This window comes from Salvelinus fontinalis, chromosome 27 (assembly GCF_029448725.1).
Source record: "Salvelinus fontinalis isolate EN_2023a chromosome 27, ASM2944872v1, whole genome shotgun sequence".
Taxonomy (NCBI): domain Eukaryota; kingdom Metazoa; phylum Chordata; class Actinopteri; order Salmoniformes; family Salmonidae; genus Salvelinus; species Salvelinus fontinalis.
Genome location: NC_074691.1, coordinates 15,279,404 through 15,305,126, shown reverse-complemented (window position 1 = coordinate 15,305,126; position 25,723 = coordinate 15,279,404). Strand labels below are relative to the sequence as shown.

The window sequence follows — 25,723 nt, the reverse complement described above, 5'->3', positions numbered from 1 at the left end:
AGTTTGGGAAACCCTGCTCTATGTGACTGGAGCCATGCGCCAGGTGTGCAGGAGCTCTTTGCCTGATCAGTATCCTTGACCTCATCAACCAGTAAACTTGAGTTTACCCATTGCGGTTTACTGTAGCATTTGTGTATGTTCATTGTGAGGGTTATTACCTTGAGAATTCCTCTATAGTACATGTCTGAGTATAGGTCATTATCTGTTTTGCCTTAACAGTGAGACAGACATTCCTCTGATGGTGTATGGGTGTTATAATGGCAGGTTTGGTGACTGTGGATCTGTTCTAGACATAACTCTGCTAATCTACCCCACACTGGGTCATCATTAAAAGTACAGTCTAGTGTTTACAGCATTTTGTAGAAATGCATCCCGTGTTCAAATACATCCTCATCAATGCAGCAGCCTTGATTTGAATAGTTGAATAGGATCATTCATATACTTTATTCATATATATACTCCTTCATTTTCAGTGTTTCTCATGTTTCAGAGCAGAAGAAGCAGTGGAAATGCTTAAGACCTTTTTTTAAACAGTAGAACCCAACTTGTAAGATCTGCAACTGTTATCTTGTAACATGCGTATCTTAAATATTTCCACCTACAGTATGCCTGCAACTTGGATTTTCCCCCTTCTCTTTCAGCCCCCAAGCCCAAGACAAGGAAGGAGTGAGATACTGTTGATGTCCAGCAGGGGGCAATATTCGTTAAGTAATGAGGTGAGGAGCAGAGAACGATCATGAGACAAAGGGAGTAGCTAACAAAGAGTTCTCCTGAAACAGACTTGGAACACAACCATGGTTCCTATGGATTTGTTTGTCTGACAAAGAAATCAAATGTACTTTTTCATCTTTTCACTTATTCGCTCAGCCTTTTGCATCAGCACTAATTTTTATTTTCATATTATTGACAGTGTTTTATACCCTTACAGCATAGTTTGGATGGACAGTGGACACTATCCATGGCCTGTAAAGTGCCTTGCTGCTATAACAGCCTCTACTCTTCTGGGAAGGCTAGATGTTGGAATATTTCTGTGGGGACTTCCATTCAGCCACAAGAGCATTAGTGAGTTCGCCCACTGTAGTTGGGCGATTAGGCCTGGCTCGCAGTCGGCGTTCCAATTCATCCCAAAGGTGTTCGATGGGGTTGAGGTCAGGGCTCTGTGCAGGCCAGTCAAGTTCCTCCACACCGATTTCGACAAACCATTTGTGTATGGACCTCGCTTTGTGCACAGGGTAATTGTCATGCTGAAACAGGAAAGGGCCTTCCCCAAACTGTTACCATAAAGTTGGAAGCACAGAATCGTCTAGAATGTCATTGTATGCTGTAGCGTTAAGATTTCCCTTCACTGGAACTAGGGCATAGCCCCAACCATGAAAAACAGCCCCAGACCATTATTCCTCCTCCACCAAACTTTTTATAGTTGACACTATGCATTGGGGCACTTAGTGTTCTGGCATTCGCCAAACCCAGATTCATCCCTATATGCTGTCTTGTCATTGTTGGTGATCAGGCCTGTCACTGTTGTGTCATTGGCAAAGGTAATGATGGTGTTGTGCCTGGCAGTGCCTCCACACTGCCTGGTGAAAGGGCAGTGTGGAGTGCAATAGAGACTGCATCATCTGTGGATCTGTTGGGGCGGTATGCACATTGGAGTGGGTCTAGGGTTTCTGGGATAATGGTGTTGATGTGAGCCATTACCAGCCTTTTCGAAGCACTTCATGGCTACAGACGTGAGTGCTACGGGTCGGTAGTCATTTAGGCAGGTTACCTTAGTGTTCTTGGGCACAGGGACTATGGTGGTCTGTTTGAAACATGTAGGTATTACACTCAGACAGGGAGAGGTTGAAAATGTGAATGACGACACTTGCCAGTTGGTCAGCGCATGCTTGGAGTACACGTCCTGGTAATCCATCTGGCCCTGCGGTCTTGTGAATGTTGACCTGTTTAAAGGTCTTACATCGGCTGCGGAGAGCGTGATCACACAGTCGTCTGGAACAGCTGATGCTCTCGTGCATGTTTCAGTGTTACTCGCATAGAAGTAATTTAGCTCGTCTGGTAGGCTCGTGTCACTGGGCAGTTCTCGGCTGTGCTTCCCTTTGTAGTCTACTAGTTTGCAAGCCCTGCCACATCCGACAAGCTTCAGGGCCAGTGAAGTACGATTAGATCTTAGTCCTGTATTGACGCTTTGCCTGTTTGATGGTTCATCGGAGGGCATAGTGGGATTTCTTATAAGCTTCCGGGTTAGAGTCCTGCTCCTTGAAAGCGGCAGCTCTACCCTTTAGCTCAGTGCGGATGTTGCCTGTAATCCATGGCTTCTGGTTGGGGTATGTACGTACAGTCACTGTGGGGACGATGTCATCAATGCACTTATTGATGAAGCCAGTGACTGATGTGGTGTACTCCTCAATGCTATTGGATGAATCCCGGAACATATTCCAGTCTGTGCTAGCAAAACAGTCCTGTAGCTTAGCATGTGCTTCATATGACCACTTTTTTATTGACCGAGTCACTGTGTATGAATTTGAGAGTGCTTTCATTTCTCCAGCTCCATCCCTCAGGTTTTTAGATAATTTGTCTTTGAGTTTATTCTACAAACAGTGATTAGGCCCTTACATGCTATCATGTTATTGATCTCAATCACGTAATAATAACCTCTCTCCAGTTCCCTCTGGTTTTGTGTGTTATGGTTCATTCCTTCATAAAGGTTTTAAATGTTTAATGCTTGCAGTAGTGGCGGGTTAGATGAGAGATGTCATGCCCTTGGCTACATTCTGACCATACAACCCCCCCCCGAAGGTCACTCATGTAGAGCTCTACTGCTACGGCCAAAGAACCACTCAGGATCCCTGCCTAAGACTGGCACAGTACACATGCTCAGCCGCCTGCCCCCACACATCCGGTAGAGAAACACACACACACACACCTTGCCAAAGGATCTGTACTTTGTATTTTCTGTGCTTGGAGGGGTTGAGTGCCACCACAGTGAGTACTTGGAGCCACTATGCAGGGCTATATTTGGGCCTCCATCTTGTGCCCGCTGAATGAGCTGCTTGGTGTCACTCTATGATTTTCCACCCACTGGAGCCTGGAGAACAGAAAGGCTGCATTTAAACTGCTTTTACTTCCACTAATGTCAGTACGCGTTGAGCGGTAATGTTATTTGTGCTCAGACTCTCTGGCATTTCCGCCTGCAAGTTTGTAGTTATCATACTTTTGATTGGCTGTGACTAAGCCTTGCATGTTGCTCAAGCTTCTCCTGCTTACCAAACACCGTTTACTTCCCAATTACTATGCTAATGTATGCCAGCAAAAAATCCTTCAAAATGCATTCAATTTGTCACCTCCACATGGGGGACCGGCAGTGTTAATGAGAAGACTATGAAGTGTCGTTCTCTCGTTATCAAGCTGACAGAGAGCCTGCGACGGTGCACACACTCCACCATGACAAAAATGTATACAAACAACTTACCCGGCAAAGATGTCATTATCTATCAGGATGAAAAACCACAGTTGTCAAGAGCACCTATTTCTGTTTCACTACAAACGACTGTGTTTGCAGAGGAATGGATGAGAAGAGATGAATTTTTCCATCTAATTGAGCTGACTGGTGGCAAACTTTTAAAGGTTTTGTTTTCTAAGAAGTGGGGATAGCTAGAGAGGAGATGCAGTATAGTACACGGTTGTGTTCTGGCTCTACGTTTAAACATTTTATAGGGTTGTAATACAATGACAGCCTGTTTAAAAATGATAAACAGCAGCTGAGATCATATCACTGTCAAAACAAACTTACAGCCACTCATAAAGAATTTATCCCATTTATCTATTATGCTACTGTGGTATACTGTCATTTATAGGCTAACATATTATTTCTTGAGACCTTCTGAGGTCTGTCTCCCAGAGTTACTAGCGCCTTGGAGTAGCTGTGATGTGAATAAAAAGGCATATTATGGGTACATTTCTTTTGTATTGAGCTTCTGGTTATTTAGTCTGTCGAGCTAACCCATTTTCTTATGGACTGGAATGTGTGTTTCTCGTTAAGAGCTTGTCCAGCACTGCACAAAGGAATTGTTATGTTAGGGCAGAGTCTGCGTCTAAAAAAGCCAGACATAAATGCCAGAGAAAATATAGGCCAAACATTAAATCACAAGTGTGGTGATTTTTCTTTTTAATTTAAGAGAAGAGCTGTAGTGAGACTCTGACTGACACACACACACACACACACACACACACACACACACACACACACACACACACACACACACACACACATCTGACTCGCTCTAAATAACTTAACACCTTTTTATTGAAAGACCATACACACTTCAAGAGTCAAATGCTGTCATCCCTTTTTTACAAAAACATAAAAACAAGAAAGGGTAATTTTGAACAGTGGAGCTCACAGGTCTGGCTGTCCTAGAAAAGAACATTCTATGTTACAGCTGTTAGACACTACACAACCAGGAAAAGGCTGTCATTCATGCCACTCTGTAGGAGAGATGCCCTCGCTAGAAAGCTCTCCAGTGAAAAGGGGGGAAAAAGAAGAGAAAGCTCATCCTGATACATGGCTTTTGCTAACTCTGCCGGAGTGCCTAAGCATCTTAAGATTAATATCACACCCATAGCAATAAGTTAATTCCATTAATGCAGTATACTCGGTGTTCAGATAATACTTGAGTCGTAGAGATGGATAAACAGGATGATTAAATAGTAAATACTAATACGTGAGTAAATGTAATGGCATCGTAATACCTCCAGTCCATAGCAAGGGGGTGAACTCATATCCCACCATGTCATTGATGGAAAACAGGCGTCTTAGCTACAGTCCAACAACTTCAAGAGGAGGACTCAGCACTTTAAAAGCCCAAAAGGTTATTTTCAAAAGAGAAAAAAATCGGATCATATTCCCACGTATTTTTAAATAATTGATTTACATAGAGGTTGTTATTATGCTGTCCGGGTTGGGATTGGGCCTGTCTTTGCAGCGACCCACAACGTAGTGTTCCTACTCCGCAATGGCCTTCAGTCAGCTTTAGCCTTGTCTGTGTCTAAAACACCTGGAAGACAGAGATTAATATCAATGCAAGGTTTTCTCTTGTTTAATCATGCATAACTTGAATCAGTGGTGTTGAGGGGGGAATATGAAGTTGTATAAGACAAAGAACAGGAATACTAAAAGGTTTGTACATTTTCAGAGACCATCATTTCTAATACGACTCTGTATTCACTCCATCCAAAATGAAATGCCAATTGAACATTCATAGCAGACCAATTGGCCTCATATACTGTAGCTATCATTAAATGTCCCATTTGGGTATATTGAGGTTATGTTGGAGCGGTGAGATGGGAATATGAGCTCTGAGGGAAGGAGCTGTGGGAGAGAGAAATGAATTAAATCACAGCAGGACTAGACCAGGGAGAGGAGGGAGGGGATTGGAAAGAAAGGAGAAAGAGGAGAGGAAGAAGGGAAAAAACAAAAGGGAGAGAGGAGAGAACGGGTGAAGGATAGAAATGAGAAGAGGAAACGGGAGAGGTGAAGATGAATTAGAAAGGATAGAGAGATGTGGGAAGAGTGAGCAGATTGTAGGACGTGGAAGGGTGTGAGAGGAAACAGAATGGTAGTGTTGATTTGTGGGTCAGTGTTAAACAGGTGGGAGGAGGAGGGATGGAGGGATTTGGTGTCTGCTAGCTGCACTCAGTCTGCTTTTCGGCTCTTCTCTCCTATCCCATCTGTAGCGCTGCAGATAGCTCTCCTCCCACGGACTTCCCAGCCCGCACTTTAAATGCAAATAGGTACAGGAATGTGTATGTGTGTGTGTGTAAGCTCAACGGTATACTTGTGTGTTTGAGTGAATGTGTTAGTGTGTGTACACATTTTGAACTCGTTTGCACTTGTGGGTGAGTGCTGGTGTGATTGAGAGCACCACTAGAGGCTCTGAAACCACAAGGATGCATGCTAGTAGAGGCCCTTAGCGTGCTATCCCGCTCCACACTGTGGAACACACACCCACACAGAGCGAGCAGCTGCCAGACGTGCTGAGGGCTTACATTTGGAGCAGTCCCAGATGTAGCTGTTGAGGATCTCTCCCAGGATGTAGTAGATGTTAATCAGGACAGTGAGGCAGGAGAAGAAGGCCACCTTCGCCAGGGGACTGATCTGCTCCAACAGGGGGTAGACCCACACGCCGGTCACATGATGCACCCAGCACATCCTGATGGAGGGAGGGGGTGAGATAGAGGACAGAGATATATAAGGAAAGAGAGTAGAGTTTGTTTATATTATAAACCGGGTGGTTTGAGCCTTGAATGCTGGTTGTGTTGAAAGCCGTGGTATATCAGTATACCAAGGGTATGACCAAAAATTGCTTGTTTAGTGTTCTAATTATGTCGGTAACCAGTTTATAATAGCAATAAGGCACCTCGGGGGTTTGTGGTATATGGCCAATATTTCACGGCTAACGGCTGTATCCAGGCACTCCGTGTTGCGTTGTGCGTAAAAACAGCCCTTAGCCACACCTTATTGCTCAATTATACCCACTTGTCTGTTTTTGTATTTACTATGGATCCCCATTAGCTGCTATTCTTCCTGGGGTCCAGCAAAATGAAAAAAACAAAAACATTACAATACATTCACAATTTTCACAACACACTGTGTGCCCTCAGGCCCCTACTCCACCACTACAGCATATCTACAATACAAAATATGTGTGTATAGTGTGTGTGTGTTATCGTGTGTATGCAATAGAGGCTCAAAGGTGGCCAAAGTGGAGATCCTTTGTAGCTGCAGTACACCCACTCTCTGTGTCACTTTGTCTGTCTGCCTACTATAGTATCCAGCCACTTCCTTTTCATAAAGTTGGGAGTCTGGTCATTTGAGTGTGAGACAGACAGCTGTCTTACTGTAGGAATCCAGAGACTCAATCTTTTTTTATAGTGAGATGATGATTTTAAAAACATACCGGCCCTAAATTATGCTGAACCACTGAGATGAATGTAACATACACTGAGTATACAAAACATTAAGGACATCTGCTCTTTCCATGACAGACTGACCAGGTGAATCCAGGTGGTTGTGGTGCAACTCAATATTAGGAAGGTGTTACTAATGTTTAGTATACTCATTGTACACTTTTGAACATAAAGTACTACTGATACATAACAGTAGCAGAGGACATTGGAAGTACCATCAGTGGAGAGAGAGACTGCCAGCCAGGGGATGTCTCGGGTAGAGAGTGTAATTTATTTATTTACTGTATATTTTTTATTGTTTATTATCTATTTCACTTTGAATAAAGCCACTTAAATTGACATTTAATTGAGCTAGACACTGCCAGGGGAGGTCTCAGGTCTCTGGGAGAGAGAGAAACACTGCCAGGGGAGGTCTCAGGGAGAGAGAGAGAGACACTGCCAGGGGAGATCTCAGGGAGAGAGACACTGCCAGGGGAGGTCTCAGGGAGAGAGAGAGACACTGCCAGGGGAGGTCTCAGGGAGAGAGAGAGACACTGCCAGGGGAGGTCTCAGGGAGAGAGAGAGACACTGCCAGGGGAGGTCTCAGGGAGAGAGAGGAACACTGCCAGGGGAGGTCTCAGGGAGAGAGAGAGACACTGCCAGGGGAGGTCTCAGGGAGAGAGAGAAACACTGCCAGGGGAGGTCTCAGGGAGAGAGAGAGAGACACTGCCAGGGGAGATCTCTGGGAGAGAGAGAGACACTGCCAGGGGAGGTCTTAGGGAGAGAGAGAGACACTGCCAGGGGAGGTCTTAGGGAGAGAGGGAGACTCCCATGGTAGGTCTCAGAGAGAGAGCGAGAGAGACACTGCCAGGGTAGGTCTCAGGGAGAGAGGGAGACACTGCCAGGGGAGGTCTCAGGGAGAGAGGGAGACACTGCCAGGGGAGGTCTCAGGGAGAGAGAGAGACACTGCCAGGGGAACTCAGGGAGAGAGAGAGACACCTGCTTTGTGACAAAACATTCTACTGAACCAGGGGAAGTCTCAGGGAGAGAGAAACACTGCCAGGGGAGGTCTCAGGGAGAGAGAGAGACACTGCCAGGGGAGATCTCAGGGAGAGCGAAAGAGTGTAATGTTTACTGCACATTTTTTTTCATTTCACTTTTGTTTATTATCTATTTCACTTGCAATAAAGCTACTTAAATTTACATTTAATTGAGAGAGAAACTGCCAGGGGAGGTCTCAGAGAGAGAGAGCATACAGTACTGGACAAGGGCACATTAGTGACAGAGTAGTGTCAGCTGGTCCACTCACAGCCTCTCCTTAGCTCACTGATTCCAAAGCTATCACTCAGGGTGAGACTGGACTGGCCCTTACCCTGGCCTTAGGCTGCTCCACAATACAGGTGATCTCACTAATATCAAGTGATTAGACTACTTTAGACCACACGGACAAGCTGTGAGTAATATGGTAAATTATGTAAATGCTTCGATTAGCTGAATTCAACAATTGTGCAATTAATTGAATGGGAATATTAGGTCTTCCGTTTGCACATGTGGGGGGCAAACAAGGTTGTTCATCTAACAGTTCCATCTGTTGACCTCTCCCCTCATTTATGATGTACTGTATGCTTCAAGCCACAAAATATTTTTTTTTAGACTGACTCCATGGATTCAGGGGAAAATCCCTACATTCAATGTTCATTTGAGTAACATAGCATTTTCTCAGTTTCCCGATTTTAGAAAATCCTAATTATTGAGCCTACCTGTGTCTGTATTATTTATGGTCTCTGACAGATCAGATTGTCAGATCAGATTGTCTGCCACTGAAGCATAACTCGTCCTACTTTAGGCTTGACATCTTTCTCTATCCCTCTTTCACTCCCTCCTCCTCTCTCTCCCTTCCCCTCTCTCTCTAACTCCATGGCTGGGTAATCCCCATGTAAGGCAGACTATGGATTTACCCAGCTCCAGCACTTTCCCTCTCCTGCTGAGGGAAGCGAGACAGATTCTCTGACCCTGTGAGAAGTGTGGGGATATAATCCTCTTCATTTTAGCCAGGGATTAATACAGATAGAGGTGTGGGCCTTGACACTTCTAGTGAGGCTCCTACATTTCAGGTGATTCTGGAAACCCTTTCTCCATGCTGTCGGCCCTGGTTAGCTGCAGTAGAGGGCTCCTCCAGCTCCCAGCCTCTCCTGTTCTTCCCTCTTCCGTGAGCATTAAATCTGCCGTGCGTGTCAGGATTAGGGTCTGGTTCTCTGGTTCAGTAGAATGTTTTGTCACAAGGCAGGCCTCTCCCAGACCAGAGACAGATCTCTCTCTCTCTCTTTCTCTCTTTCCTGACTGATAGAGGAAGGTTAGAGACTGTTTTATCTGCAGGAGATTTGCGAGAGACTGTGTGTCATTATGCTGGGAGAGGGCCATCCATCATGAGGGTGTGGAGGGACAGAGCCATGAGAAACAGGTGTTGAAGTGGAGCTAGCTGCCAGAGCCATGGGCCTGGAGAGGAGAAGTAGCCAGCTAGCCTGATAACATGCTCACTGGGGAGGGGCGGGCCTGCTGGTCTTCAATATGCAGTGTTTATAAAGTGATGTTTCTCTGTTCTGTACAATATGTTCTTGTATTTAATGGCCAAAACCAAAGTTAAGTGGAAACGGACAATAACATCTTATGGTCTCTTATCAATTAGCAACAACAACAAAAAAGAGTCCAGCCTACCATTGTGGGAAGAAAAGGGGGCTCTTACCACAGAACATATCCCACAGCGAAGCTGCACACAGCTATCAGTCCACAAGGCCTGCTGGGATACTGGTGGTGCGTGGTCCTCATCTCAATGATGATGAAGGGGAGGACGGTGGTGTGCTGGAGCAGAGAACTCTCGTTAGCCACGTACAGACAGCTAGCTACTATAAGTGACACACTGCCTGTCTCACCTCAGGCTCAGTGACAACAATAGAGACATGACACATTAGTAACACACAAAATGGCTTTGAGAGAGAGAGAGAGACAGAGAGAGGTGTTATGATGAGGTACTCAGGCAGACATACTGTAGATGGGCTCATGTAAACAGTGGGAGTCTAGAAGCTCTGTCAGTCTGGGACACAGAGTGCAGGGTCATAAGAGGGTAATGAAGTTTTTTTATAGAGCCATGTGTGGGAGACATTAAACAGATGACGTGCTCTGCTCTCCAGAGTGAGTGTCTTGTGATTAAAATCACAAGCTCTCCTCTTGTGTTCTCTCGCTGACACACCTCACTTTTTCAAGAGTTCAGTAATCTGCTTACTTTGGCTCGCGATGTGGCACCTGTTTTCCGATGTGCTGAAAGGATCAGATCTTTTTTAGAGTCTGCCTGCCTCTCCAGCGTGGTACAGATGTGTTTGCAGAGGAGTGGGGGCCTACAGCAGACAACATGAACTATTAACACCCTTTAATATTTACTGGGAGGGTCGTGGCATGCTGCTATTTCTCACCGTGTTATTTCACCTAGCTGACCCAGCAGACCACTTGGGCCCGGTAGAACCCACCCTGTCCCGCCTACCACACACAGAGCAGCGGAACGCGACAGCTCCCTGACCATCGGCTCTAATTAATCAACGTGCTCATGACTCAACTGCTGTTCTTATAGACCACGTTCTGCGCTCTGTCAGGAACAGAACCGTTACCGTACACCACTGTGTGTGTCCGCGTCTGTGTCTAGGTGTCTGCGCACAGCTGATTAGAAATAGGAGTGCTGGGTTTGAAAGCACATCGTAACAGGATCAGGCTTGGTAACAGGCTAATATCTACAGTGAAGTATACTCAAGTTAACCTTGTTTCTAGTGTGTTTCTGCTTCAGCCAATTATTCTATCATTGTTGTACCAAATAATTTGGTATCAAGCAGAAACGGACTGAAAACCACACTGGCATTGACAAAGACACAGGTTGGGTGGCCGTGAAGGAAATGTTCTATGTGACTAATTGCAAATGGCAGCTAATGACCGTCTCTCTAGAGCTGCTGTGACCATCTGGGGGAGATGTGGAGGATCACAGTGCAGAGACCTCCCTCTTGCGCTAATTGAAATCTGAATCAGCTCCCTGAACATACGCTTCCACTGAGTGGGCTAGAAGCGGCCTGGGTTCATAATACAGTATTAACATGTGTTTCATCCAAAAATGAAATTGTTTTATGTTAATGTGAATGGTAATGGCTCGGCCCATATAACCATGTGGTGAGAATGTCATTCACTGGTCAGTGGCATGTAGGCAGCCTTTATGCTAGGACGTTAAAACAAAGCTTACAGTGCTCCAATGGTACTTATCTCATAAAAAGATAATTGGAGGACCCTGTCTGGCCTCTCCATGTATGTATTACTTACACCAGTCACCAGATGGCAGCCTTCTTACATTCAGACCAACAGAAAAGTCTCCTCCCATACCTGTCTAGCCTCAGTTGACCCAATGTACACTACATCACATCAATGACTATATATGAGCCATGTTCCAATCTAACGTGTTATTTAAATACCTGACATGTTGGCATGACGCATCTCTGCCCAGAAACAGTGGTTTTTACTCTCAACTCCTCATTAATGTGCTAGTAAGTGTTATTCAGTGGTATTTATTCCACCTCTTACTGGCCTCTCACCACACTACAGCAGAACAGAACCTATTCTACCATGTCATGGTCACACAAATGAAGCTTCCTAATCACTCTATTGAATTGCACTCACGACACACAGCGACAGTGAGTATCCCCATGCCATAATGGTTGTAATGCTGTAACCGAGTATTTCCTCACAGCTGGCTTCTCTCTGTCTGTCTCTCTGTCTCACTCCGCTTCACTCTTTGACCATAATGACATCATCTATCTAACTATATACCCGTATCAAACCATCAGAGACATGCTGTATTTGTCACATTTCAAAGTTAATCTATGTTACACTTACCTGTCTAGATTACCTCCATTTTCTTAGTGAGACAACTGGGGACATCTGTATTCATTTACATTAACTACAATCTGTTTGTAATTTGTTGTTGGTACGATAACAAGATTAAGACAAACTGACTGTTGATCTTGGAGATGAACAATAGAATTTCATACGCCTTAAATCTTTCAACCAGCCACATTTCTGGGAAGAGTGTTAGGCAAGCAACGTTCCAGTGACCTAAACCGCCAACCATTGACTGTTAGGAAGAAACTAGAGATTGAGAGTTGAAGGCACCTCGTTAGCCCACCTAAAGCCTGGGAGTGAGCCATGACACTCGGCAGATCTATGCAGCTGCTGCAGGTGCAAATAATGATGGTAAGAAGTCCCTCATCTCCTCAGAGACATTACGTCCTCCCTGTCAGGAGACAGAGAAGAGCTCTTCCTCTGCTCTACTCTCCTGGATCTGAAAGTGCTCTCGCTCGCTGTTTTATCTATCTGTCTTTCCCTCACTTGTTTTCAATCTCTCAATCTCCTCTTTCTCTAATAGAAAAAAACACAGACATTGACACTCTTTTTCAGACAAAAAAAAAGTTGAGGCAAGAATAACCTCTAGATTTACAGTATGGGTTTACTTGAGCACTGATGGCTATCACCCACGGGCCAATCAGGATTAGGTGGAGTGATCCAGGGGAAAGAGTTTGGTTAGCACTGCTGAGAAGCGTTCTCCCACAACAGACTCAGGCCAGTGAAGGAACCGGGTTTTAACACAAGATCCAAGAACAACCCTCCCCACCAATGCTCACACGTAATCTCTTTTTACTTGCCACATGAAGACCTTGTCCATGATGAGCTTTGCTCTCATGCTCCCTGACAATGATTATTCATTCATGCAATGGAGAGGTCTATGGTTTCCATTGAACATGTTGCTTGGCAGATGCCCTGGTCCACAGTGAAGATACCCTGGAAGCTACTCAGGCTCTCCGTTTCCCCACAGAGCAATTAGGGTAAAATTCACAGCTGTAGCCTGGTTGGGATTTGAACCCGACACCCTGCGGTCAGGAGTGCGAGACCTCAGCTACTGGTGCTTCTATTTTCATTGTTGTCTACTACTGCTATCCAAGCGCTGGGGGAGTATTTTGAAGACCTCTGAGTGTATGTTATGCAAAGCATCGTAATTACCATAACCACACACAATGGACAGCCAGAGAACAAATAAATAGACAATAAGAGAGAGCATTTCTAAACCCACAACGTCTCTGGCCTTTCCATTTGTGTCACGACTGATTCAGTTACATAACAGACTGTCCATGCACAAATGAACTGGTTCCAGTGGTCTTTGTGGCAATGACTTTAAGTGACCAAGGGGACATATGTAGGCGTACATACTTATGCACAAACACTGGGGACTCAATGGCTTTTCTTAACCCCCCCCCCTCATGGTGAGTTACCCTGCAGTAGGTTACTAACACTGTGAGGTGAGAGCGACCCTCTCCTCCACCTCCCCTGTCACATATACTGTAGATGGAGCATGAATTATTGGCTGGGCTCTCAGTTCCCTTTCTAATCAGGGCCAATAAAGACGCTGGACATGCTTAAGTCATTTCTCCCTGTGCACATAGTGTTATGAGCTATCCCCCTAGTCCCCTCCCTCCCAGGCCGCATGTGTGTTCGTGTGTGTGCTGCCATCAGGGCATTATGGGATTGTTGACGGCAGAGTTATTTTGCTGTGGCAGGATGGGATGCCTGCTGGACTGGTGGAGGGCTCCCAGAGGGTATAGGGTGACAGAAAGAGCACTCCCTCCCAAGGTCGGGTCTAGAGTTTTCCGCCCATCACCCCCCACACTGCTCCCTCCCTCCTGCGCTACACCCCCATCCCATCCCTCCCCTGCTCTCCTGGCCTGGCCTCCTGCTTCACGCCACACTCTCAGCAGCTCCCAATCAACAGGGGGCTCACATGTCCCCATAGCCCCTATTTCCGTGGCAGCAAGCAACCCCCCCATCATGTTTTATTTTAGACTTGTTTTTTCGCCCCCCACATTAATCTAACGTGGCAGTCTCTCTCTCTCTGACCACCAGATTGAGGAGCTCTCAGATGCTTGTGGTTAAGACTGGATGCCAGCACTGTCTGTGGAAAATCCCCTCTTACAAAACAAGCGCAATTCACTCAAGCGGTCCAGGGCTAAAACAGGATAGGCCATGTCAAACACAAACAAATAGAAAGAGCAGAGAGGAGCGGGTTCACGTTGCTCCGAAAATGGCAAGTAGTAGATGAGAAATGAATGTTTCAGTGAGTAGTGTCAAGACTTTATCTCATTATGCGTTGAGGAGCCAGCGTTTGGTATCACACCTCACCTGCTGACACATGATCACAGATGTTTGGAAATGTACTGCAAAAGCAGACACACACTCAAGGAGTTTGTAATTTTAACAAAATAACAAATTGTGTTTTTCTAACCAACTTACTCACGCAGTCAGCTTTACACCGGCTTTGGGAACAATGGGCAAAAAAAGCAAGCTGTGAAACGGCCATCGTTCACTGGGTCGAGATGAGTAAATATTTCCCAGTTGTCAAGGATTAGCTAGTGAGCCAGCTATGCACCCATTTTAATGACAGGGTTTGGACGGGGGAACTTAACCTAGTAACTTTTCCAGGCTCAATGTGGCCGGCGACTCAATAATGATATTGTACACCCCTGCGCCTCGACTGCCCTGAAATATTAGCGTCCAGAAAAATGGACCTGCAATTATCGATATTTTTTAAGTAATCCCCCAGCAGTCTGCAAACCAGAAGGAAATAGCAGAACAGAGAACACTTCAAACGGGAAAGGATTGTTTTCCTGGCAGAGAATCAATACCATTGAACACTCGTTTTTTTCCCTTCTCTCTCTCTCCCTATTTCTTTCTGTTTTTCTTTCTTTCTTTCTCACTCACTCACTCACTCACTCACTCACTCACTCACTCACTCACTCACTCACTTTGGCTTGTTGGAGAAGATGGGTTTGTTCTCTCCAGCTAACTGAATCTGTCTCTCTCAGACACCGTGCACATCTGTTCTCCCACTTCACACACAACTGGCCCAGGCAGCAAGGTAGAATCAGATTCTTTTCAGCTAAATCTTCCGTCAAAATGTTCCCCCACGGTAAGCATCTGCACGGCAGGGAGGGCTCTGAGAGCACTACATTAAAGTGTTTAACAATGAGTTGCCTCTCTGTTTTCACTTAAATAAGGTCAGTCAGGAGCGAGTCAGAGCTGCGGCTTTAAGGCCTCCATTTCTGCTGAGTCTGCAGATGTCCATAGCCCTCATCATCTTGCTAGAAAGTAAAAAAAAAAAAAAAAAAATGTAAACATCAAACCAAACTCATTAATTATCTTTTCTGCAGTGCTGTTCTTTAACCCTCTGACACTGGAAGAAGTGTCTCTGATGACAGGGAGCAGCTTCATGCCCCTACAGGCCCCTTCAGCTCACCACCACTGTGTGTATGTGTCTGTGGCTCCAGAGGCAGTAGCCAGGCCAGCGGGTGATGAGAGCTGGGTTAGAGTGGAACCACGGCCCTCCCGGAGAGGAGCTGTCAGCTGGACACCTGTCGACCATGGATACCTGCCACCTCCCTGCCTCAGCCCTCTAACATGCAGCCTGGGATAGTGCTGGCATTCACAGGGCCTCTTCCAAAAATACCCAGCACGGCTAAACACAAACCTCATGTTATCTTATCTTGTGTATATACACACCTCTGTGATATCAAATACGCAGAATACAACTGGTGTGAAATAAATGCTACTTTACCGTGAAATGCTTGCTTACGAGCCCTTCCCAACAACGCAGAAGATAAAGATAAAAAATATAATAGTAACACAAGAATGGACCTATATACAGGTAGTACTATTACCAGATAAATGTGCAGGGGTACGAGGTATTTGAGGTAGATATGTACATGAAGGCAAGGCAAATTGACTAAATAGAGTAAAATAAAGAACAGGGTAGCAGCAGCATATGATGCGTGTAAAAGTGTGTGAGTGTGCATGTGTGTTTCTGTTGTGTAGGTCTGCGTGTGTGTGCATACAGTTGAAGCCGGAAGTTTACATACACTTAGGTTGGAGTCATTAAAACACATTTTTCAACCACTCCACAAATGTCTTGTTAAACCTGTTAGGGGTGCAGCCCGACACCGGTACACTTATGACAACATCCAGCTGAAGTGCAGGGCGCGAAATTCAAAAGATATATATTTTTAAATATTTAACTTTCACACATTAACAAGTCCAATACAGCATATGAAAGGTACACATCTTGTGAATCAAGCCAACATGTCCGATTTTTAAAATGTTTTACAGGGAAGACAAAATATGTAAATCTATTAGCTAACCACGTTAGCAAAAGACACCACTTTTCTTACTCCATCAGTTTCTTACTCCATCAGGTGCTATCACAAATTCGACAAAATAAAGATATAAATAGCCACTAACCAAGAAACAAATTCATCAGATGACAGTCTGATAACATATTTATTGTATAGCATATGTTTTGTTCGAAAAATTTCCATATTTCAGGTATAAACCATTGTTTACATTTCAGCTACAATCAGAAATTGCACCGAAAGCAGCCATAATATTTACAGACACCAACGTCAAATAGCTAATTACTCATCATAAAACATTTCCGAAAAATACATAGTGTGCAGCAATTGAAAGACAGGCATCTTGTGATTCCAAACAATATTTCCGATTTATTAAATGTTTTACAGCGAAAACAAAGTGTAGCGCTATATTTGCGTAGCCACAATAGCCAGATACACTTGGGCGCCCACGACCAATTCACATGCACGACAGATATGAAATAACATCATAATTTGGGTCTTACTTTTGCTGATCTTTCATCAGAATGTTGAACAAGGTGTCCTCTGTCCAGATGAGTCGTTGTTTGGATTCAGAATGGCAAATTTCCCTCTTCACTTAGCATTGGCACTAGCCGAGTGGCACAAATCTCTCCGACGTAAACACAGTCAGAGGACGGAACACGGCAAAACTCCCGAAAAAATTTCAATAATCTGATTAAACTATATTGAAAAAACATACATTACGATGATATGTTCACATGTATCAAAAAAATTCAGAGCCGGGGATAGTTGTCGTCTATTACGGCAGCAAAACAGAAGGCAATGGCGGCACTTCCTTGTCGCGCGTTTCAGAGTACCGGAAGTGGACGGTCACGTCAAAGAAATAGCTTTTATTCCACCCCAGACCAAGATGAACACAACATTTCTTCTCTCACATCCTCTTGACACCAAGAGGAAGGCGTATGGAGTGTAAGTAGACTCCTAAGTGTCATGACCATATATAGGCATCAAGTTGAACAGAACACATATTTCTGACATTTCACTTCCTGGTCAGGGAAAGTGCTGCCAAATGAATTCTGTTTCACTCAGAGAAATAATTCCAACGGTTTTAGAAACTAGAGAGTGTTTTCTATCCAATATTAATAATAATATCCATATTGTACGAGCAAGAATTGAGTAGGAGGCCGTTTGAAATGGGCACGATTTCACTGGCTACTCAACACTTTCCCTTGCAGCCAGAATAAGTTTTAACAAACTATAATCATTTGTGCGTGACACAAGTAATTTTTTCAACAATTGTTTACAGATCAATTATTCCACTTATAATTCACTGTATCACAGAAGTTTACATACACTAAGTTGACTGTACCTTTAAACAGCTTGGAAAATTCCAGAAAATTATGTCATGGTTTTAGAAGCTTCTGATAGACTAATTGACATCATTTGATTCAATTGGAGGTGTACCTGTGGATGTATTTCAAGGTCTACCTTCAAACTGCCTCTTTGCAAAGTGCCTCTTTGCTTGACAGCATGGGAAAATCTGAAGAAATCAGCCAAGACCTCAGAAAAAAAATTGTAGACCTCCACACGTCTGGTTCATCCTTGGGAGCAATTTCCAAACGCCTGAAGGTACCACGTTCATCTGTACAAACAATAATACGCAAGTACAAACACCATGGGACCATGCAGCCGTCATACCGCTCAGGAAGGAGACGTGTTCTGTCACCTAGAGATGAACGTGATTTGGTGCGAAAAGTGCAAATCAATCCTAGAACAGCAGCAAAGGACCTTGTGAAGTTGCTGGAGGTAACAGGTACAAAAGTATCTATATCCACAGTAAAACGAGTCCTATATCGACATAACCTAAAAGGCTGCTCAGCAAGGAAGAAGCCACTGCTCCAAAACCACCATAAAAAAAGACAGACAATGGTTTGCAACTGCACACGGGGACAAAGATCGTATTTTTTGGAGAAATGTCCTCTGGTCTGATGAAACAAAAATAGAACTGTTTAGCAATAATGACCATCATTATGTTTGGAGGAAAAAGGAGGGGGATGCTTGCAAGCCGAAGAACACCATCCCAACCGTGAAGCATGGAGGTGACAGCATAATGTTGTGGGGGTGCTTTGCTGCAGGAGGGACTGGTGCACTTCACAAAATAGATGGTACCACGAAGAAGGAAAATTATGTGGATATATTGAAGCAACATCTCAAGACATCAGTCAGGAAGTTAAAGCTTGGTCGCAAATGGGTCTTCCAAATGGACAATGACTCCAAGCATACTTCCAAAGTGGTGGCAAAATAGCTTAAGGACAACAAAGTCAAGGTATTGGAGTGAACATCACAAATCCCTGACCTCAATCCTATAGAAAATGTGTGGGCAGAACTGAAAAAGTGTGTGCGAGCATGGAGGCCTACAAACCTGACTCAGTTACACCAGCTCTGTCAGGAGGAATGGGCCAAAATTCACCCAACCTATTGTGGGAAGCTTGTGGAAGGCTACCCAAAACGTTTGGCCCAAGTTAAACAATTTATAAGCAATGCTACCAAATACTAATTGAGTGTATGTAAACTTCTGACACACTGGGAATGTGATGAAAGAAATAAAAGCTGAAATAAATCATTCTCTCTACTATTATTCTGACATTTCACATTCTTAAAATAAAGTGGTGATAAACTGACCTAAAACAGGGAATTTTTACTAGGATTAAATGTCAAGAATTGTGAAAAACTGAGTTTAAATGTATTTGGCTAAGGTGTATGTAAACTTCTGACTTCAACTGTATGTAGTGAATGTATGTGGGTTTTGTGTGGGAGTGTCAATGTAGTGTGTGTGAGTGTGTATATGGTTTGTATATATAGACTAGTGAGTGTGCATAGGGAAATGTTAGAAAATGTCAGTGCAGGTAGTTCGGGTAACATTAATTTACTTTTTAGCAGTTTGGCTATTTAGCAGTCTTAAGGCTTGGGGGTAGCAGTCTCGGTTGGTCCGAGAGCCGATGCTCCGGTACCATTTGCCGGATGATAGCAGAGTGAACAGTCTATGGATTGGGTGGCTGGAGTCTTTGGCAATTTTTCGAGCCATCCTCTGCATCGCCTGATATAGACGTCCTGGATGGCAGGGAGTCGGCCCCAGTGATGTACTGGGATGTCTGCACCACCCTCTGTAGCGCTTTGTGGTCAAGGGTGGTGCATTTGCCATACCAAGCAGTGACGCAGCCAGTCAAGATGCTCTCGATGGTGCAGCTGTAGAACTTTCTGAGGATCCGAGGGCCCATGCAATAAAAATATTCACCTCCTGAAGGGGAAGAGGCGCTGCCGTGCCCTCTTCACGACTGTGCGGGTGTGTGTGGATCTTGTAATTTTCTTGATGTGGACGCCAAGGAATTAGAAGCTCTCGACCTGCTCCACAACAGCCCCGTCGATGTGGATGGGGGCGTGCTCTCCCCTCTTTCTCCTGTAGTCAACGATCAGCTCCTTTGTCTTACTGACGATGAGGGAGAGGTTGTTGTCCTATCACATTACATATGGAATGACTCTCATACTTTCAAATCAGCTTATTAGCTACATATGAATGATTGTAGTATCAGATGGACCTCTAATAGTGACATCACACTGTTGTCTGATGGGCTATATTAAAAATCTGCTCCATGCATCGAACAACAACACATGCTCGTCTGTGTGACTGACTACCATCCTGACACATGTGCTGTGCGAATTTGCGGTTCACCTGCTATTTTTACAAGTCTGTTGTGATGCGCAACTCTTTTAGCGTAACTATTGCAGACAGAGAACGCTCTCAAAACCGCCTGACGGCCGGTGAATTTGGCCGCTCCCTGGTTCGCTAATCTGCGCTCAGAAACCCGTTTCTGGAATCCTGAACCGAACAAATTTCAGCAGATGTGAAAAGCTTTGAGCGACGGCCAACATCTTCTAAACCAAATAAGCAAGTCTAAGTTGACGGGGAGAGGCTCACTGCTGAGTAGCTAATGATGCCAGGTTATTTTTTTCTTCTGCACTCCTCCACTACACTCCCCCCATCCCCTCCCTCTGTTTTTCCTCCAAAGTCTGTGTGTGATATAAAGAACAGTTCATGGCAGGCCCACAAGGTTTCCGTGAAAAATGTTACACCATGTTTTAATACGCTCCTCTTGGTTTTACGGTTCTTCCCAGGACGAAGATCTAAACAGGAAGATTTTCTCGAGAGACATTGTTTTCCTCCAGCTTGAAGTCGGGCTTAACCTAATGTACATTTCAGGCGGGGTGTGTGTCTGTGTGAAGGAGTGGGAGTTTAGGGGCGGAGGGAGGAGATAGGCAGGAAGCATTAGCTGGCGTTTTTATGACACAGAGGGACAAAAATGCACCTCTTGGGAGAATCTTGACGGATATTGTCCGAGGATTGAGAAACAGTACGCAGAGACTTTTGTTATGATGACTTACCACAGAGCAGAGGTTAAGATGTCCTGTGTCATACAAATGAAACAAGCAACAATATCTCCCTCCTTATCCACTGAAAATTATGGCATTTGACTTCCACTCAACATCTAATTACATTGAAGCATAATCAGAGTGGAGAAATGAAAGCTAGGGACGTTTGGTTCTCCCACTGGGGATTGAGTTGCTGTGTAATGTCTTCCATTAGGAAGGAGAGAAGAGGATGATTGCATTGTATGACAGATAGAAGGAGCCAGATGTCTCACAGGATGTATAAATCTGAAGCATCCGTTTAGAACATCTTCTCACCACCAAATATGGTGATGAGAGGAAGTCCAGTGGCGGGAAGTGGGAGTAGATGGAGCTAGATGAAACTTGGCTGACTGCTTATTCTCTCATCGATTAAATATTAAATCTCAATACAGTTTTCTGTTCCCAAAACCTGAAATATGTTACGAACAGAGTGCAGTTTTTTAGACTTCACTTGACCCTTTGTACAAGTTTTAAAAATGTTATTGTTTAGGAGTGCAAGGGCGTTTTGAGTTATTGCACACGTGCCATTTAGAGTAGGCATTCCCTAACTGAAATATGCAAATACATGCTAGAATGCCCCAATAGAATCCTGCTAGCTGGTGCTTGGCTCTGCCCACCTGCTTGCTTGTCATGCCCAATATGCTTAATTTGTTCCCATTGGAAACAATGCCAATGATATATCTTGAGTTAGTTAACAGTATCTTTGATTGTACTATATGGGAGCAGAACACTGGGCTCTGCTGGCAGTCTTGATGTGATTATCTCATGTTATGACAGGCTGTCCTGGATGAAAATGCCTGGCACCAGTGTTAGGGCTTCTCAGGGCTAGAGTGGGCACGCTGTGTAGTGATGATGTGCCTAACTCTTGATGCCAGCTGGGGCCATGACCTTTGACCTAACCCTGAGAACAGGACAGGCCAGTTGGGAGAGGCCTGCATTGGGATGGAGGGATTAAATAGGAAGGGAAAAGGGGTGAAAGATGGCCACCCTCTAGAATTGTAGAGTTATAGATCACAGGCTAGATAGCACCTCTGGCCTTGTGTTGTCAACAATGCCTCTTATCATTCTCAATGATTTGTTGTGACCGACTGTCTTTACTGGGCGTTAATCAAAATGAAACTGGCCCATTCTGTTTTCTGGAAGAACATGGGGGAGCTGAGTCATAAAATAACGTATGCCTGCCTTTCTCTAATTCTTCACTCGTCTTCTCCTCCCTCTGCCATCCCAGCCATAACTGAGCATGTCTTACATAAGACTGGGTTACACTATGTCCTTAGTGAGATATTGAACACCTGCCAGTAATAACATACAGATCCCATCTGTCACTTTCCAGATTTTCTAAAAGGCTGCAGGTAGTAAGCGTGTAAAAGCGAACACTTACATGACTGTATAATTGCAGAGAAAACATGAACAAGCAGTGGAAAATGAAGCAAGGTATAGCGAGTGTGGTTTTGGGGTTGGTTGTTACATACATGCTCAGTTAGGTTATGGGACAGTGTTATGCACTCAAGTACCCTGGTATGTCTAATGAAGCACAATGATTATACCCAGCTACCTTTAATAGCTCTATGGTTCCTACATTTACATTTTAGTCCTTTAGCAGACGCTCTTATCCAGAGCGACTTACAGTAGAGCGCATACATTTTATTACATTTTTTTAAACATTTCATTACATTTTACATACTGAGACAAGGATATCCCTACCGGCCAAACCTTCCCTAACCCGGACGACGCTATGCCAATTGTGCGTCGCCCCACGGACCTCCCGGTTGCGGCCGGGTGCGACAGAGCCTGGGCGCGAACCCAGAGACTCTGGTGGCGCAGCTAGCACTGAGATGCAGTGCCCTAGACCACTGCGCCACCCGGGAGGCCTACTACTAGACTGCTATCCAGAGACATACACCGCTGTGCTGCTATCTCGTCACACCTAACATCTTATATAACAACGCCCCACAGAAGAGTTATCTACATTATGACACTACATGGAGAATTCTGTGGGACTGCCCTGAGTGATGGGTCTAGTCATCAGATAATGCAAGGAACACTAGGCCCCATAACAGGTCGAAATGATATATGTCAAGGTACAAATGTAGGAGGACCCACAATTGCCTTTATACCTGCAATAAAAACGTGTCATGACAGCCAATAAACTTTGATTCATGTGCCAGGCAGCTATGGACAATGCCCACCAGGGGGCAATCTTATTTCAGCCGCCTCTGTCTTACCTGTTTTATCAGTCCAAGACAGAGGAAGCACCACAGAGTTTAGAACATGACTGAATGATTTAGGTGGGAGCTGCAGTGCTGTAACAACGGGGGAAGTCTGGTTAACAATGGGCTACGCCTAGCTACGTCTTTCTCATTATGAATGTGGTTTTCGTCTCATCTGTGTTTGCGTACTTGAGGTTGCACCTAAAACGGCTTGGGATCCAAGTGTGCATACAGTACGTAATGTGAAGTCTACAAGAGTTCTGAAAAACAGTCCACTTAAACAAACACTTCTGTTTTTCGTAGTAAAAGTGTCTTCTCTTTGGTCTGGGTAATAGCATTGGTTGAAGTTACACTACATAAACTACTGCAGTTTAAGATCATTCATAGTACTTTCTGCACTCCTGCCCGAATCCATGTAACACACCCAGAAATGTCACATCTCTGTTAGAGATGCAAAAAGCACAAAGGATGTTGTGGTCCTGTGATAAACTGACACCGTTCTGGGATTATGTGCTGTATGTGCTGTCATTTCATTGTGTCTAGGAATTTAAATCCATCCATCTCCACAATTATGTCTGTTGGGAAATGTAAATATTGGTGAACAATAAGTTCAGAGTAAGTTTTGTGATCTAAGTCTAATTGCTGCAAAAATAACAAAGTGGAGGACTGAACTATCTAGTGATGCCGCAGGGTTTTGTGAATTATGAAGTTAAACAAAAACCAGAAGTGTTTGACAAAATGTGGAAACCATATGTTGATCATCTTGGGGAATGTGTTGTATAGTGGCCATGTTGTTTGTGTGTTGTGTTGTTTGTGTGTTGTGTTGTTTGTGGGGTGCCGTGGAAAAACAATAAAAAACACATTGTCAAAAAAAATAAAAAAATACAACTAAAAAGAAAAGAACTTGAAAGCTGTCTGGGACTGTATGTAGCTCCTTAGGTGTTGGTAAACCAAACATGTCATGATCAACCATGTGGACACCATTAGAGTGCATTGGAAGCCTGAATCATCTGAGCAGTATATTGGAAGGGATGTTGATTGGTCATAGCCATACTAAGAGAGACCTCTACTTTCACAAGAGTTACAGTAGGGACCTTAAAGTCTTACTTTAAATGGATATCTCCTTCGTCCCAGTCTTAAACTCCAAAGTCACAGCAGGGGCTGACAGTTAGAGACAATCTTCTCCTCTGCGAAAGGCCTATTCCACATTTGTCTGTGGGCACTGCTATTTTCCACTCTTAACGACTGCCTGCAAATCCAGCACAAGGAATTGGACTGAAACGCCACAAATAGTTCAGAGACAGTTTAAGAGGCAGTCTACAGAGTTTACAGCGTCTTCAGTCCAATCACTGTACTAACTTCAAAACTAATGAGAGACGTTCAGGGAGAAAATCGCATTAGATAGATAAACAGATGGGAATGAGGAGGTGATATTGAAAATGTTGGTACAACCATGTGTGACGAACTCTTTCAAATAATCCAAATGCATTTCCACTTGCACATGACAAAGGAACATAGAGAGGGAACACACACATAGTTAAAGAGGAGGGACATGAATAGTTGATGTTGGGCGAATCAGAGAGCTGCTCTTATGAAAAGGGTGCTGTGGTGTATCACATTGTCTCTCCGGCTTTACACTTGGCAGCGCAACTAAAGGCCTGGCCAACATAGGGGGTGTTTACCAGGGATAATCATTCATAAAGGCCCCAGTGCACAATGAGGTCCATCTCAAGGCACAGTGTCATTTAAATGTCCCCTGAAGCGACCTGCTGAATTAAATATAAGGTGGCCCAGACAGAGCGAGAGATGGATAAAGGCTTCCTTCTAACTCCACAGGGGCCGAACAAGAATACCTTCAAACTTGCAACTTGTCGGTTTCTCTCTCAATCTTTTCTATTGTTTAGTCAGTTTCTGTCTCTCTCATTGTTGTTTTTGAGAACCAGGACATTGGTATTGAGTTCCATCCCTACATGTATCCCTCTGGGGAAATGTAAGATGTTTACTTCCGTGTTGACGCGCGTTGAGCTGCTTTGAACCTGGGCTGTGGGAGATGGCTGGCATTAACATTACAGTAGAGACAGAGAGAGGCCCTCTGTGACAGCCCTCTTTCGGCAGCCCACTAATTACATAGTGGAGATGTGGATTATTGTCAAAGTGAGTTTGACGCAGGTAAACTGCCTCCTGATGGTTCGGTGGAACTCTCACGGTGAACGCACGACACCGAACTCTTTAAGTGGCGATGAAGTGACTCTGCCCTAATTGTCACAGCCACATTAAGGGAGTCCTGTTAAGCTTGTCAAACATGCAGCACCGGGTTTGACAACATCAAAACGTGTGCTGAGGAAAACTGTCCCATCTATTCCCACTTTGGTTGCAAATGCTCTGGAATTCACACTGGTTTATTTTCTCTGCCTTTGTGTAAATTCTTGACGGCAGATCTGCACTTTCCGTGGCACACTTTTCAAGTCACGTCTTGCTTTACTCTGTGAACTTGAAATTAATATTCAGGGAGGGATATTCTGCATAAATGAACAGAACGTTACTAGGTTATTCTGTGGGATATAATTTTGACAGTACTACACGCTGTACCAACAGCATAGTAATTAGACCACTCCTTACAGAGTCTATAAAACATTTCTGTCTTCTCTTTGTGCATTCCCTGAATAACGTTATCTCTAGGGCTGTGTGCAGCAGTGCACTGTGTCAGGGACTGTGTCAGGATGGTCTGTCGTATCTCCCACCCAGAGGGAAAGGTGAGACCGGGTTTCTATCAACACCTCGCTCCCTGTGTGCACCAAGGCTTCATTGTGTGGTAGACAGGGTGCAAAATACCTCCCGACCGCCTTCCTTTGCTATGTTAGA

The 25,723-nt window shown here is 44.4% G+C and overlaps 1 protein-coding gene across 6 annotated transcripts in view; it reads right to left on the bottom strand.

Annotated features, from left to right (window-relative positions):
- Window positions 1–4,285: 4,285 nt before the first annotated feature.
- The window catches only part of LOC129825126 (androgen-induced gene 1 protein-like), a 54,261-nt gene continuing 32,823 nt past the window's right edge, over window positions 4,286–25,723 (bottom strand). For 4 of the 6 annotated variants that reach the window (XM_055884939.1, XM_055884943.1, XM_055884945.1 and 1 more), the window contains 3 exons: window positions 9,689–9,804; window positions 6,046–6,209; window positions 4,286–5,054 (listed from right to left, as the gene is read on the bottom strand). In XM_055884939.1, the coding sequence (XP_055740914.1) occupies window positions 5,020–5,054; window positions 6,046–6,209; window positions 9,689–9,804 (315 nt within the window). In that variant the 3' untranslated portion in view covers window positions 4,286–5,019. Of the gene's footprint in view, window positions 5,055–6,045; window positions 6,210–9,688; window positions 9,805–14,792; window positions 24,111–25,723 lie in introns of those variants that run through there. The other 2 variants (XR_008754826.1, XM_055884942.1) reach the window with 2 other exon arrangements.